This window comes from Gopherus evgoodei, chromosome 10 (genome assembly GCF_007399415.2).
Source record: "Gopherus evgoodei ecotype Sinaloan lineage chromosome 10, rGopEvg1_v1.p, whole genome shotgun sequence".
Classification (NCBI taxonomy): Eukaryota; Metazoa; Chordata; order Testudines; family Testudinidae; genus Gopherus; species Gopherus evgoodei.
The window spans coordinates 25239510-25255640 of record NC_044331.1 but is presented as its reverse complement, the minus strand read 5'-3'; the positions used below and the strand labels follow the sequence as shown (position 1 = coordinate 25255640).

At 39.6% G+C, this 16131-nt stretch overlaps 1 protein-coding gene across 2 annotated transcripts in view; it reads right to left on the bottom strand.

Moving 5' to 3' along the window:
- Window positions 1–16131, bottom strand: part of UNC13C (unc-13 homolog C) — a 391633-nt gene that overhangs the window by 9443 nt on the left and 366059 nt on the right. For both annotated transcript variants that reach the window (XM_030578419.1, XM_030578418.1), the window contains 2 exons: window positions 2521–2613; window positions 1013–1172 (listed from right to left, as the gene is read on the bottom strand). In XM_030578419.1, coding sequence (XP_030434279.1) covers window positions 1013–1172; window positions 2521–2613 — 253 coding nt within the window. The remainder of the gene's footprint in view (window positions 1–1012; window positions 1173–2520; window positions 2614–16131) is intronic.

Sequence of the window (16131 nt, the reverse complement as noted above, 5' to 3'; positions counted from 1 at the left end):
GCTCCTTGTCCCAAGACCCCCCCCAACCACTCCCCTGGAACCCCACCCCCCACGAACCCTCCCTGATCCCTGATCCCTGTCCCCTGACTGCCCCAACCCCTATCCACCACCCCTGCCGAGTCCTGACAGACCCCCGGAACACTCACGATCCAACCCCCCATTCCCTGTCCCCTGACCGCCTCCCCCGAACCTTTGCCCCCTCCCTGTTCCTGGGACTCCCTGCCCCTTATCCAACCCCCCCGGTCCCCTTACCATGCCACTTACCCCCGCCTGCCCCCTCTCCCAGAACCTCAGCACACCATGTCCAGGAGCGGCCTGGACAATGCTGCAGTGGCGTGGCTACATGTGACCTGAGCTCCCGCCGCTCGGCCCGGAGCCCTGCCCCCTTACCACACAGCTCTGAGCGGGAGGAACTCAGACCCTGTCCCCTTACCACATGGCTCTGAGCAGGAGGAGCTCAGGCCCCGCCTGAGTCCCACCGCTTTAGCTCTGAGCAGGGCTGCTCCTGGATGCGGCGCGCTGAGGCGCCGGGGGATGGGGGAAGGCAGAGAGGAGGGGGGAGCCTCCGACATTCTTGTGGGGGCCCCTGCAGGGCCTGGCGCAAATTGCCCCACTTGCTCCCGCCCCCCCCGGGCGGCCCTCCCGATTAGGTATCTAACTTCTCATCTGTGTGTGCAAATGCATGTGCATTTCTAACTAATAATCCCCACAATTCCCAGAATGTCCTTAATTCCAAGTACACGTGTCTTCAATGTTTCAGAAACTGGAACTTCAAAAAGGAGTGTTACAGGCCCAAAACACAAAGATTAAAATTCATCCCTGCATAAGACAAGGCTATACTTTCAAACAAGCTATATACTGAAAGAACCTTAGTTTTGAAATCGTGTCTATACTTATGGTCCGTGAAATATACAGTCTTGGACTGTAGCATTTTCAGTTCTCAGAGCTTTAGCTGCAAAATTAATTGTAACAATTTATATAAAATGGACAGCTAAAAGAAAAAAAGACTTACAACTGGAATGTTTCATTGTATTTTGGTGACCAGGTGTTGCTCTTTGTCTTGGTTCCATGTTTTCTCTTCTTGTCACTCAGGTTAGGACCCAATATGCAGACTTCCACAAACGGCCGGAACATAGCTGTTGTTTGCCAGTTTAGGTTATTAATTGCTACAACTAAAGAGAATAAGAGGAATTAGATATGCGTTTAGAATCCCAATGCAAAATATTAGTAAATATTCTTGCTTAAATACATAGTAAGGCTTAATGTAGCCAATGAGAGGTCACAGAAGGATGACCTGAGATCTTCCTGGTAAATAACCTACACTCTACAAACCAGCAATAGCTTTGTTTGCTCCCCATTGAATTAGGAGTATGAATAATATCAGTTACAATTCCGGCAGTCTGCAATTTCACAAATAATTTACATTCTCACCTGGTTTGGTCTGACAGATTCACTGTATCTTAAAAAAACCCAGCAGATATGAATCTAAACATAACTGGTTTTCTGTGGACTTTAGCTTCACCAATACAATGTTGGACAGTATTTATTACAAGTTGGATATTTTAAGTCTTGGTGCAATTATTCAACATCTAACTCTGCCGCAGCATTTTAAAAACTACATTACATGCCTGAAGTATAAGAGGTGTTATCTGGAACATCACAACTTATGTGTTGGTGGGTGGAACTGTTTAATGAATTTCAGCTGCGCAGCACACTAGCAAATACACACTGAAGCCATGCTGCATACTGACCTCTGCAGACACAACTCCCAATGTCAGCAATAGGGGCAGAGTATGGCCCTGAGAACTTGAAATCCAGACACAGCCTTTGCTATTATTTTTGTTGGGAAGGAAGTACATTAATACCTACCATCTGCTGTTTTGTAATAAGAACTTTTTACTTCAGGTTTCCTTTCTAGATTCTAAGACCAGCAGAGCTCACTGTGATGAGTTAGTCTGACCTCCAGCATAATAGAGGCCACAGAACTTTCTCAGAATGCTTCCTGTTTGAACAGAGTATGTCCTTGAGAATAACATCCAGTCTTGATTTTAAAATTGTCATTGATGGAGAATCCACCACAACCCTTGGTAAAGTGTCCCAGTGGTTAATTACCCTCACTGTTAAAAATGTACAGCATACTTCCATCCTGAATTTGTCTATCTTCAACTTCCAGCCATTGGATCTTGTTAGACTTTTGTAAGCACCCAACATCCAATATTTGTTCCCATTATCAAATATCTGTTCCCCATGGAGTACTTATAAACTGTGATCAAGTCAATTCTTAACCTCTTTGTTAAGCTAAATAAATTGAGCTCCTTGAATCTGATCACCAAAAGGAATGTTTTCCAGTCTTTTAATCATTCTCATGGCTCTTCTCTGAACGCTCTCCAATTTATTGACATCCTTCCTGAACTATGGACACAAGACTGGGAAACAGTATTCCAGTAGCAGTTGCATCAGTACCAAATACAGAGGTAAAATAACCTTCCTACTACTTGAAAGTCCCTATTTGAAACTTACCTTTTACAGTGACTCTATGTTCTCCAGTTCCAGGATGTGTAAAGACATCCACCTGTACAGAGATCTCACCTACTGTATTATTGGTAGAATGACCTGCAGAAGTAAACAGTAGTTTAATACTGCTGACTCCTCAACAGCTCAGGGGAAAATAGACAGTACCAGTATGTTACAACAAGATGCAGGTGAACAAATAACTTTATATTAATGTAAGGTGAATAGTATGTTTTCTCATTTCCCCCCATATTTTCTTTTCTTAACCATCTGGAATATATTCAATATCTCGATAAGATGAGGGATAGCTTTATAAGTGATTTTTCAACAGCTGCACCTTGTGACCACAAAATCTGCTTCCTGTGTGTATTCTCAGTAGGACTAGGAGAACCTGTCATTAGGAACCTTAAATTCAGCCTGTGATTCAAAAAGTTGGTGCCAACATGAAACTTGGTTGTTTTGCTGAGTTCTGTATGTATACACACATCCAGGTTTTCTTGCATGTATATATTTGCAAAACTGCTCCTGTATTATTTAAGGAGTGCCAGAAAAGTGCATCTTAATATGAAGTCAAATAAAGACAAATGTCTTTGTCTGTGGGCTGGACTGTAACAATACAATCTGCATAGGAAGGTGCATTGTACAGTTGCGCTGTCCCAGGATTATACAAGGGAATGAATTGTGATTTAGGTAGTCACAATGTGATCATTAGTTAACCTGAGGCAACCATTTAGTACACACAGATTTGGCGGAGTTAAGGATGCAGAGTCAAGACGCCATCCACTCCTTACTTGACCATCCCAGCTCTGTCCAACCATTCCCCTTCCACTTGCGTGAGCAGGGAAGCAACAGGACCCCAGAAAAGCTGCTCTCCCATTGCCTGCGAGCCACAAACACAAGTAACCCATGCAGGGTTTAAGGGGACGCTTTACACTCCTGCTCGGGAGCATTGGGCAAGTGACAATCTTGCCCTAAATTAAAGATCCCAACCAATGTGTTTGCCCTGTTTTTCCTTTCCCATACGCTAAAGTGCTTTTCTAGGCTTCATCATCTCAGTGGCTTCCTTGAAATGTGATTCTACAGTGATGCTTATTGGTCAGGTTGGAATAATTCATAGTTACATTCTCTTCACTGGCTCAGCATTGCAAGGACAATTAAATACCCTTATCCCATGGGTTACTGCATCAAAGAACAAGCTTCTTTTCTGACCTATTAAGATGTGGGAACTCACCATTCAATTTACTTGATCGGAAACTTTGAGAACAGAACACTCTATTTGCTAGCTGCTAAGTGAGTTGGGCCACAATGCTGTCAAGAGTTCACTTGTTAAAAATCATAACCAGAAACCACAGATTTTAATTAAAAAAAAAACACCACAAACTGTTTTAATGTCTTAAACAGTAGAAACATAGCTGCCACTTCTGAATCTCAGGGTGCTCAGACAAATGTTGTTTCTAGATATAGACCAATATCAACCAGATGGTGTAGACCATTTATGAAATGTGTAAATAGGCAATTTGTTACACAGCGGGTTTTAGTAACAAGAAGTTTAGCTTCAGTGGCAGCCATTAGACTTCGCAGTGCAGTTTGATAATTCCACAGAGAAATTTTTACTATCTTAAGTCCCTAATTAAACTACTGACTCATCCAGTTCACAATAAATGAAAAGTAAATAATGCAAGTTACTTCATCTTTCCTCAATTAGTATTAATAAACGGGTTAAAGCAGTAATAAAATAGTTCAAGAACAAGTGAATCTCTAAACTTAAAAAACTGACTAGCCAGTTTCAACAGCTTCCACCACTACTGAGTTTCTCTGACTATCCTATAAAACCAGCCTTTAGCAATAAGAAAGGAAACTGTTATATGCTAGAAGGGATGGATTTCAATCTGATTTTTCCTTCTGAGGGAAACAAAGTGTTCTCTAACCCATTCATCACTGTCCAGCCTTTATTTGTTAGCAATGACACTCAATTTCTGCTTCCTGGAATAACAATTTTCAGCTGAACACAAAATTGTATGCAAAATATTCTGTCAAGAGAAATAATGCATTTAAAACACAGCTGTCACGACCACTACTCTTGCAGGACCAGATTCTGCCCGTTTACCTGTTTTGAGTAGTATATATGTATTCCTCTTGATTTCAGTAGGGCTACTTAAAGACCTTGTCTTAATTATGAAAAAAGGTGTGTTCTTAACTCAAGTGTGCTTAGGCTTTAACTTGACCTGCTAACTTGTGTGGAAACTAAAAACTGCCGCATCTTGACTAGGATTTCACCTCAAGCAGACTAACTTGTTAGCTAACTTGTGTTAAGAACATACCTATTTTTCTGTAGTGAAGACAAGGGCACAGAGTAAAGAACTATTCAAAAGGCAGAATCTGACTAAGCATTACTATTGTCTAGTTAGTGAAGTTCTTCAGGTCAGAAGAGCTCTGCGAAGCTCAAAAGCTTGTCTCTTCCACCAACAGAAGTAGGTCCAATTTCCAATTAAAGACATTACCGTACCCACCCGTGGCTCTCACATTTGCAGAAATCAGGACTGTTTGGTGAACAAGTCTCCAAAAAAAAAAAAGAAAGAAAAAAATGGGGGCGGGGAGGGGAGGCTATGTTAGCAACAAATATTATTTGCAATGAAACATTTCAAGTCTCTGCTAGACCTGATCCAGGTTTTTGCCTCATATAAGAGACAATGCATGTGACCCTAGATCAAATTGGGACAAAATCTGCTCTCAGTTACAGCAATGAAACCCTGCACTAGCTCCATTGAATTTAACTCAAGCAAAGTTCTTCATAGTTACTTTAGCTAACCTGAGAGCAAAATGTAGCTTACAGTTTCTTACCGCTGTCAACCTAAGCAACATATTCCTATCATGAACTAGAGTACTTTTCCCTACAGAGTTTTATTTGCCCCATTTGTGGCTGTTAATATACTGGAGCCCTTTAAAGGGTGCTGCAAGTTTTGTGTATGCCTAGCACATTACCTATAATACGGTGTGCTGTAGGCATAAGAGAAATCTCATACTATATTTTAAAACATCAAATCATGAAGATTTTTAAACTGAAAACCATTGCAATTAGCACAGCTGCTTTAAGCACAACAAACAGGAGATTCCTTGCTACAATTCATTTTAGACAGCATAAGCTGACTTAGTATAAAATGTCGAAATGAAGGTATTTATTTATTTTTCCAGTCTCCAGCACTCTCTCTCATTGAACTGGTGAACAAGTTGGATAGAGATTGCAGCTCTCCAAGAAATATCACAGTTCAGGCTAAAGTCTGTGTGTGTGTGTGTGTGTGTGTGTGTGTGTGTTTGTGTTTCCTTTCTTACTGCCAGCCTCTGAGAGGTCACAGTTCAGGAACAGCCTCCACAGTACAGCACTCAGCAATTCAGATTACTCTAGAGGAAGGTGCTTTTACCCTAAGCCATATAATAGATCAGTTCTCCTGACAGCAAATAGCGCTGCAGAGCATGATAGTACTTCCCCTTCTTTAACACTACAATTCATCTCATCAAAAGCCCTATAAACATACTAATGGACTTCAAACTGAGAAGCCTTATCTACCAGTGGAATCTGCCCACACCCCAGAGCTCTGATTTTACATTTTATTTATTGAGATGCAATCAGAACATTAAAAAGCAGTGCTGTTAAAAATGCAGTCACTCTACTGTAAAGCAACAAAAAATTCTCCACAAAACTGGAAAAGGAGAAGGAAAAACTTACGCCCAGTCACAGATGCCAGACTGCTTCATGCACTTGTCCCTTCTCAAAAGCCTGGGAAGAGATCTGCATGTTGGTGCATGCTCTACATGTCAGCAGATGTGAGGGCCACTTATGGAGAATACCGTGCCAAGATCTTCCTCTTTTTTTTTAGTAAGGAATCTCCTGCTTTAGGAGTGTCTGCTGATTATATGTAGACTATTGCAGGGGTTAGAGGAAAGGCAATCTCTGAAAGGTCCCAGGCCCATTATAGGTCAAAACTATGTGTTGCATTCAACCCTTAACCCAAAAGGCAGCTAGTGGAGATCTCAGAACAGTGGTGTCATGTGTTCACAATGAGAAACTCTACTTAACAAACAGGCCATCTCATTCTACTCCACTTTGAGTTTGAGTTGAATTAGAGAACACATTGCAATAATCTAATCTTGAGGGGACAGAGGCATAGGCCTGCATCTGAAAGAAACAGTTGCAACCTCTTGTCTACATGCAGATTAAAAACTGGGATTTCTGGTTGTTACCGTTATATGACCATCTAGCAATGACTTGTAGGAATGATGGCTGCACAACAGTCTTTTATAGAGGTGACTCTCTATAAGGGAGTCTTCATCAACAATGGACCCAATTCTTCCCTGCTGACTTTCCCCAGTCAGGAAGGACATGTGTTCAAAGTGCCATGGGAAGGAGGGAAATGCAATGCAGAATTCCCAGCATCTGGAGTGCTTCAGTGAATGTCACTGGCATAAACTCCACCAGAGGAGACTTAGCACATGTACCCTCCGGAAATCACTCTGCATCCATAGAAGCAGAGACTTAAGTCCATATTTCCTTGATTTTTTTCTGCAAAAGTAGAAATTTGAATACAATGGAAGGGACCCGTATCAGCCACTGCTGGAAAGCAGCCTGGTTTAACTAGATTGTCCACTATTCAAAACAATATGGCTGGGTGATTGACACTTATTTAGTGCTATGAAGGAGGCAAATAAATCTTCTCTGTCTCTTGTATAGCTATGGTATAAGCTTTTCAATAATCTTTAAGATGGAATGGATCAGATTTTGAACGCTACTTCATCCACCAGCACTTTAGTCATCTTTCCTCTCATTTCAGTTGTGACAGGTCTTTTACAAATCAAGGAGACCCGTCTTGTCAAATCCAGGGGATAGGATATCTAAGGGCACTTCATTGATAGCTGGATATAAGAGATCATTGTCAATCCTATAAAAACCTTGATAGAGTTGGGGAAACAAGTATTCATCTTCAGAGCCTTCCAGAATGGGTTCCATTAGGCTCTAGAAGTGGACGCTCAAAACAGACGCCATATTCCAATCTTATATCATAGGAGCTAATGGTGTAACATTACTAGTTGTCCCACCTCCGGTCCCAATCCAAACACTGGATCAAGAAAGTGGCTAGCTGAGTTGAGCCAGCAACAATTTGGATTAGCCCCATAATCATCTTGGTGGCCATGGAATTCTGAGGTGTCTCAAAAGTCCTCACCAGCTCTGTCTAGATGCTTGTTGCAAAGTAAAACAGAATTATACATCTGTTAAGTGTAAAAGTCATTTAAGTCACTTTAGTAAGTGCAGATACGTGTGTTAGTGCATTTGTATGGAAAAGGGTTCATTGTCTCACCTGAGTTACTTAATGCTGGAAAGCTTAGGTTTGTCACCTCTGGGGAGGTTTGGAAGCTAACTGCTAGGGCTGGATGGAAAAAAGTTTAGCCAAGCAGAAATAAAAGGGACTCAGAGAAAATGAGGTAGCATAAACAACACCTGAATGTCAGACAATTTCGTATGTTAGAAAATAACTTTTTTCCTTTCCAAAATGGATTATTTCAGTTGTGGTAGGGTTATGCTGTCTATAGCAGCTTCTCACTTATCTTCATCTATCTCCTTTTAAAATGTCCCTTCTATTTTATTTCCCCCTTAGAATTATATATTTTATATATGTATGTCACAATGGAATTCAATATTAGAAGAAAATGGAATTTCACTAATCTTCTGTATTTTTATTTTTGCACATGATAAATATACATGTTGTCTTAGCTCCCTAGGGGAATACTTTCTGCACGAAGGGAATTGGGGGAGACTGAACCACAAGGCGCAATTCCAGCTGAACATAAGGAGCAAGTTATACAGTATAGTTACGCTGCGAACTGATGGACCAAGCAAGAGGACACATCCCTGACTGATCAGCACTACTGTGCACAATTCTCTTTTATGTGATAAATAGACACATAGTTTGAACTGTCTGGCTCTCCTGGAAAATATTCCAGACTGTGCAAGACAATAATAAGAGCAACGAGGACAGGTCAGACTGTATATCTCCCACCCATAGAGAGCACTTTGATACAAGTAAATTGACACAGTGGGTTGTTACCATCATAATCTAGAAGCTGTGAAACAGGAGCAGCACATATAACATGGTGCAATATATTTATTTTTAAGAAGTCCTTTTAATACATAATTTCACTGGAGAGGCTGTCATAGATTAAAAGGAAGGGTTATTAGAGACATTTAGAGAGGACATTACTCAATGGTGCAGAGAGGCAGTGGTTCATTTGAAATAGCAGGAGTGGCACGTTTCAGAGAGCCATTCCCTTTGTGCTCTGGAAGCCTTGCCAGGCAATCTGAGAAATGGGAACAGTAGAATGGCAGTTTTGGCAATATTATTAAATCCAAAAAATGGTGTCACTGAAAGCTGGCAATGTCATGGTACAGAAAGTTGGAACCCAGACAAGTTTAAAAACAAAACACCTCTAGTTCTGAGCATGTGACTTTCAAGTAATTTGGCTTTAATTGTTTTGGTTTTTTAAGATCATGTTTCAACTGCAATCTACTTGCAGCCATGTGTTAAAAGAGTTGTGTGCTACTTCCCAGTCTCACACATTGGCAAGTATAATAGATATATGCCCCTGTCATAAACAGATAAGAAAAGTTAATAGCACAGAAGTACTTTATATCTCTTTGACTGTAAAGGGTTAACAGGTTCAGTAAGCCTGGCTGTCACCTGACCAGAGGACCAATCAGAGGACAGGATATTTTCAAATCTTGAGGGAGGGAAGTTTTTGTGCTGTGCTGTTAGTTTTGGTTGTTGTTCACTCTGGGGGCTCAGAGGGAGCAGATGTGCAACCAGGTTTCTCTCCAGTACAGGCTCTTATAAGTTCAGACTAGTGAGTACTAGGTAGATAAGGCGAGTTAGGCTTATGTTTGTTTTCCTTATTTGCAAATGTGTATTTGGTTGGAAGAAGTTCAAATGTGCATTTGGCTGAAAGGAGTTTAATTGTGTATTTGGCTGGAAGGAGTTCAAATTTGTATTTTTGCTGAAAGGATTTTAATTTGTACTTGTATACTTAGGCTGGGAGGGTGTTCCCAGTGTCTATAGCTGAAAGACCCTGTACCTATTCCATTTTTTTTTAAATTTACAAAGATAATTTTTACTGTTTTTTCTTTCTTTAATTAAAAGATTTTCTTGTTTAAGAACCTAATTGTTTTTTTATTCTGGTGAGACCCCAGGGGACTGGGTCTGGATTCACCAGGGAATTGGTGGGGAGAAAGGAGGGAAGAGGGAGAGAGAGGCTGATTTCTCTCTGTGCCAGGATTACTTTCTCTCAGGAACAGTCTGGGAGGGGGAAAGAGAAGGAGGGAGGAAGGTGAATTGTCCTCCCTGTTTTGTGATTCAAGGAATTTGAATCACACAGTGATCTTCCAGGGTAACCCAGGGAGGGGAAGCCTGGGAGAGGCAACGGTGGGGGAAAGGGTTTACTTTCCTTGTGTTGAGATCCAAAGGGTCTGGGTCTTGGGGGTCCCCGGGCAAGGTTTTGGGGGGACCAGAGTGTACCAGGCACTGGAATTCCTGGTTGGTGGCAGCGCTACAGGTTCTAAGCTGGGATTGAGCTTAGAGGAATTCATGCTGGTACTCCATCTTTTGGACGCTAAGGTTCAGAGTGGGGATTATATCATGACAGCCCCCTTTTGACACTCTTTGCAGTAATGTATAAGTATATTCTATGCCACTCTACTGGACTATAATGTACTACAGGTCCAGTACGTAGAGTAATGATAGGTCTCAAATATTGCCAGGCAGATGCATGTTAAAATTTTCATTTATGTATTTAATTTTAATGACATTGCATTTTTATGGAGGTGTATAATTACAGTTTGCTGCAAAAATTTCCAGATACACAGTGGTTACTCTTTAAAACTCGTCAATTTCTATAAACATCTAGGACTCATATTTCTAAAACTCCATGTAGAAAAAAATCTCGGTCATCAGTTTCATATACACAACACCCAATCCATGCATGTAAACTGGTATTGTGTATGTGTGAAGAGGCATGGAAGTGCAAATCGCTAGGGTTTCCAATCATGTCATTGCACACACTTGAGTCCGAAAAATTCCTGCCTAAATAACATTTCCTATTTGAGGTATTTTCAGCATAAATATGGGAAAATTCAGTTCATGCTGCAATTCCTTAGGTAATCATATCTATTTGTCTAAGGCAAAACTCGCATACTTTAGAGGGTGATCACAGTATTGCACAATTTATTTATAACAATTTTTTTTACCCTGCAATATATTTTTCAAGATAGATATTGTAGTGGTCAACCTTAGACTGTTGTATCTAAAAAGCAACATAGCAGTATACAGCAATTTTCAGCTACTAATAAAACTCCCCAAACTTCATGGCAGTCAGTGGTGGTGCTTCCTTTTACACCAAGAGAATGTGTCCTGGTCCTCAGCAGTGCAGGACTTCCGCTCAAAAAGGCATGCCTCTTTTACTAGCTCTACGCCTAGGGCACAGTGTTTCAATATGGTCACGTAACCAGTTGTTAAGACATCACTTCTCATTACGGAATGCAAACTGTGACTACCCTACATTTTGGTGGCCAGTCCTCCCCTTTGAAACTGTTTCGAGCTCATTAGTGGTCATCATATTCTATTGCTGGTAATTCCAAAGAGAAAATCTTAAACTTACATCTCTAGCACTGTGAAGAATGAAAAAGAGTAATAAAGCTTGAAACTGAAAGAGACTGAGGACACTGGTTCCCTTTGAATTGCACAGGAGTCTGACGTTTTGGGCTGGGGGTGGAATAATGGAACATTTTTATTGTTCTTCTAGTGGAGACTTATCCTTGTCATTTCCTCTACAGTAATTACAGCCTCAATTAACAGCAGCTGTGATTACCCTAACTTTTGTTTTCTTTTAACTTTTTCATTTTTTACTATTACTGAATCCCAAAAAAAGGTGATGGGTTAATGATTTGTGTAGATTCTAATCTACATTATTGGTGTGTCTACACACCACCCTAACCATGCAGATGTGCTGCAACAGCAGACCTACTCTTATAGCTATGCTTTTACAAGGGCAATGATAGACTCTATTCCTGTTTTTCCCATTGTCCCTGGGAACCTTGCCACTTTTTCACAAACCTGCACTGCACTGGCAAGATTTGCAGGACATGTTTGGAAGATCGTGACCTACTGTTAAAAACAAATCATAGCAAGTGCCTAGGATGGGACAAAATTTGCCTGGACCATAACTCAAGTTGGAGAATGGCCACTGAGCTTTACAGATATAATTATGTCCTATACAGAGATTGGTGCAGCACCCTTAAGGAGCACAGAAAGGTCAGAGAGCTCATTAATATGCACAATGCCAAATACAAAGGCAGAACTGCCAAAGCTTAAAGGTATTACATTGCTTCAGAAGACATTTATAGGATTCCAACAGGGGCTTTTTTATTTTTTTTTGTCTACTGTGATCTTCAAGACTAAACCCAGTTTTTTCACTCTTTCCTCGTAGGTCAGGTTTTCTCAACCTTTTATCACTTTTGTTGGTCTCTTCTGGATTCTCTCCAATTTGTTCACACTTTCCTAAAGTGTGGTGCCCAGAATTGGACACAATACTTCAGCTGAGGCCTAACCAGTGCCAAGTAGAGTGGGATGTTTACCGCCAGTGCCTTACATTTGACATACCTGTTAATACACCCCAGAATATTGGCCTTTTTCACAATTGCATCACATTATAGACTCATAGACTCATAGACTCTAGGACTGGAAGGGACCTCGAGAGGTCATCGAGTCCAGTCCCCTGCCCAACATTGTTGATTCATATTCAATTTGTGATCCACTACAACCCCAGAGAGCCTTTTAAGCAGTACTACCAACTAAACAGTTATTCCCCATTTTGTGGTTGTGCAGTTAACTTTTCTTTCCTAAGTGTAGAACTTTGCACTTGGCTTTATTGAATTTCATCTTTTTGATTTCAGACCAATTCAACAAGGTAATTTTGAAATATAATCCTGTCCTCCAAAGTACTTGCAAGCTCTCCCAGCTTGATGTCATCTGCAAATTTTATAAGCACACTCTCCACTACATTATCCAAGTCTTTAATGAAAATATTGAATAGTAGTGCATCTCCAGGCATGATCCCTGTAAGACTCCCCTAGACATATTCTCTCAGTTTGACAGCAAACCATTAATAACTACTCTTTGAATATGGCCTTTCATCCAGTTGTATAAAAAACTATAGCTGTACAGTAATTTCATTAGACCACTTTTCTCTAGCTTGCTTATGAGACTGTCCTGGGGGATTGTATTAATAATTTGTTCTAGTATCTTTTCTGGTATTGAAGTTAGGCTGACCATGTGTCCTTTTTGTTCCCATTTTTAAAGATAGGTACTGTGTCTTCTCTTCTCCAATCCTCTGGGACTCACTCCTCCTCCATAGGTTCCCAATGATAACTGCTAATAGTTCTGATATTGCTTCAGCTAGTTCCATAAGTACCCTCAGATTAATTTTATCAGGCCCTGCAGAGTTGAATACATCTAACTTATCTGAACTAGCTCTCTGAGTTTGTTAAAGGCTGCTTTTTTGAATTCTATAGTCCTTATTCTGCTACTCTCACTCCCTTCCTTTTCTTAGAAGCATGTAAAAACTTATTACCTGTATGCACACGCCGATTTTCATATTTGCATATACTAAAGCTCTTTCCTAGATATTTTGTAGACAAAGTGTAGCTGCACAAATAAATAGATAAGACAAGGACACTGTGATATTGGAAAGGGTACAGCCTTCAAAACTGTAATCATGCATTTTCAAATAGAGCTGAAATCTCCTTTACATACAGTTTTAGCTGCCAAGACCTAACTTAACTATTGTTTTCGCCCTGAAACATTTTATGACATATCTCTGTCTGTCTAATCAATAAGTTTTTTTTCTAAATTGCCTATGAATGTATTATCTAAGCCTAATTTCTAATGCCTAAAGAATATAGGGAGCTTTTGCTTTTGCCTTTGTACCATCAATGCATACAAGGAAAATACAAAACCTTGACTTCTGGTTTGGCAATTGGAAAACTTTTCTGTTCACCTCTAATGATGTCATTTCCTATTTATAAAGGAGAGTTAGATTTATGTAAGCAACTGATGTTATAGTATATTCCTTCTCATTAGGCAAACATTTTCCAGTTCTAGACACTTTATCTTCTTGTTTTTAGATGCTCCCTTCTCCTTTGTCTGGCATATTGAAAGCTGTTGGTAATCATTTCATGTGGAACAACACTGCTCTGCAGCCACTTAAGCACAAAGTAGGTCCTGCATTTAAGAGTTTTATGATACTGGATGAGTACTGATCCTTTAGTTAGTTAATGGCACAAACCCTCAAGAAAGCCCCCAACTCACAAACTAGAAATATTTTGCGATCCAGCAACCACGTTTGTTATGTTGTATGCATCTTACAATAAATAAAGTATGTGCAGTACTTTCTTCTCTGTCCTAATACCGATCGATACAGTATATCCAAATATATTTTAGTTGTAAAAACTTAGGAAAGATTCCATAGATATGCTTGTTGGTAAACAGCCATTCTGGATGTTATACTGGGATTTTTAGTTTAGCGATATAATTACTAATAAGAGATTAGAGCAATTTGCAATGCTATTGGTGTTCAAGACACTCTCTTTTCACACTGGTGATCAAAGCTAAGAATCTGCATTCATATGAAATGTAGATGATATATTTTAAAAAACTACTTTTAAACATGTACATAAAATATTTATAATGTTTGAAAATAAATTATTATTAATTTATTATTATTCTATATGTATTTTGATAGTATCTAGGAGCCACAGTCAGGGACTAGGGCTCTATTGTACTAACACAGAACAAAAAGAAAATGTTTAAGAAATTAAAAAAATATTAATAGATTCTTAGGTTCAGTCTTGCTCATACTCATCAGAGTATGTTACGATGCTGTATATGGAATAGTATAGCATGGAAAAGCTCCATATTGATAGACATTTTTGAAATACAAAAAAGCTTAACTACATTTTACTGTGGTATTTATCTCTGTCATTGTATCTGGTGTATTCTGTTTTCATGGGACTATAAATATGCTCTGTTTACCAATTTCAATCAAGAAAAACTCCACTGACTTTTTAACAGTGTTATTCTGGATTTATGCTGCTGTTAACTAAGGACAGAGTTCTCTGAGTGGGGAATAGTGGAAATACTGTTATTAATTTGACAGTGTTTACATTTTAATAGCATCCACTGTAATATAATTACTGATTATTATGGAAAGGGTTAGAAGGAAATGTGAAAAATTGTTATAGAGTTAGTACACTAGATCAATCACAAGCTAGCTTTTAAACTGATCTAACCAAAAGTAACAAGTGAAGTGTAACTTTGTTCCACGAGAAGGTGATTGCTGGGAGGAAACTGGTATGAATCTTTTTTAGGAACCATTTTTGAGAAACATCTACTGAGGTTGATCCCACAGATCAAATCTCTGATGCACAGACACAGTCAGTATTCGCAACCCACAAAAATAGAAACTGTTCTACTTTAGTTGTTTTCAACCTGCTCCTGCTCCCTATTGAAGGTAAAAACAACTTGGCCTTTGACTTCAAAGGCTTTATCTTGACTAGGAAAAGTGCTAGAGTTTAGATTAACTTTAGCTATAACATGCTAGTCAAGTTTGAACCTAAACTCTCCATCTTTTCTCTAGTATAGATGCAGGGTAAAACCTTCCAGCTCAGGGGTTCTCAAACCGGGAGTCAGTTATTACATGGGGGGTTGCGAGCTGTCAGCCTCCACTCCAAACACTGCTTTGCCTCCAACATTTGTAAAGGCGTCAAATATATTAAACCTAAACTAGCCCACTTTTGGTGTTAAATATATTAAACCTAAACCAGTCTAAACTTGCCCACTTTTCCTACTCAAGACAAAAGAAAAGGGAACAAAATTGGGACCTCTGTGACTACATGGGGTCTTAATTTCCACGGACTTGGACTTTGGTAAAGGGATTGCAATATACTACAGGATTCTGATTTGGCAGTGTTTACACCCTATTTGCACAAATGGAAATGGCTACACAGGATGCAAGGCTGTGGTCACTCTGGCCATAAAATCTGGATTTCTAAACCACATTCAAGATTTTTCAAATGTTCGGGTTTTTTCTAGATGAATTTACACTGCTAAAGAATGCTAAAATCATCCTGCTTCAACCTGTTTGCCAGCAGTATTACAGCTGCTAACAGCTTTGAACTCTAATAGATGGTTGACTAAAGAGAAAGAGGCTTGTGTTCCAGAGGAATTATATTTCTATATGCTACTGTATGGAAATGTAAAGTAACTAACATCAGGTTAAGTGCTGAATTTGAGCTTGGCACAAAAAGTAAAACTAACTTTCATTATCGGCTTATAATCACTTATCTGTAAAATTCCAGTGTGTTGCTTACTACCAGTGAAAGTGACTTTCCATGTCTCAATTAATTACCAGAATTCAATTCAATTTTTTTTTTTGCAAAAGAGAATATTGCTCAACTAGTTTTAAATGTGTGGGTTAAAATAAACAGCTTAAATGCTTGTAAGTTTTCTACTTGAAATAAAATCC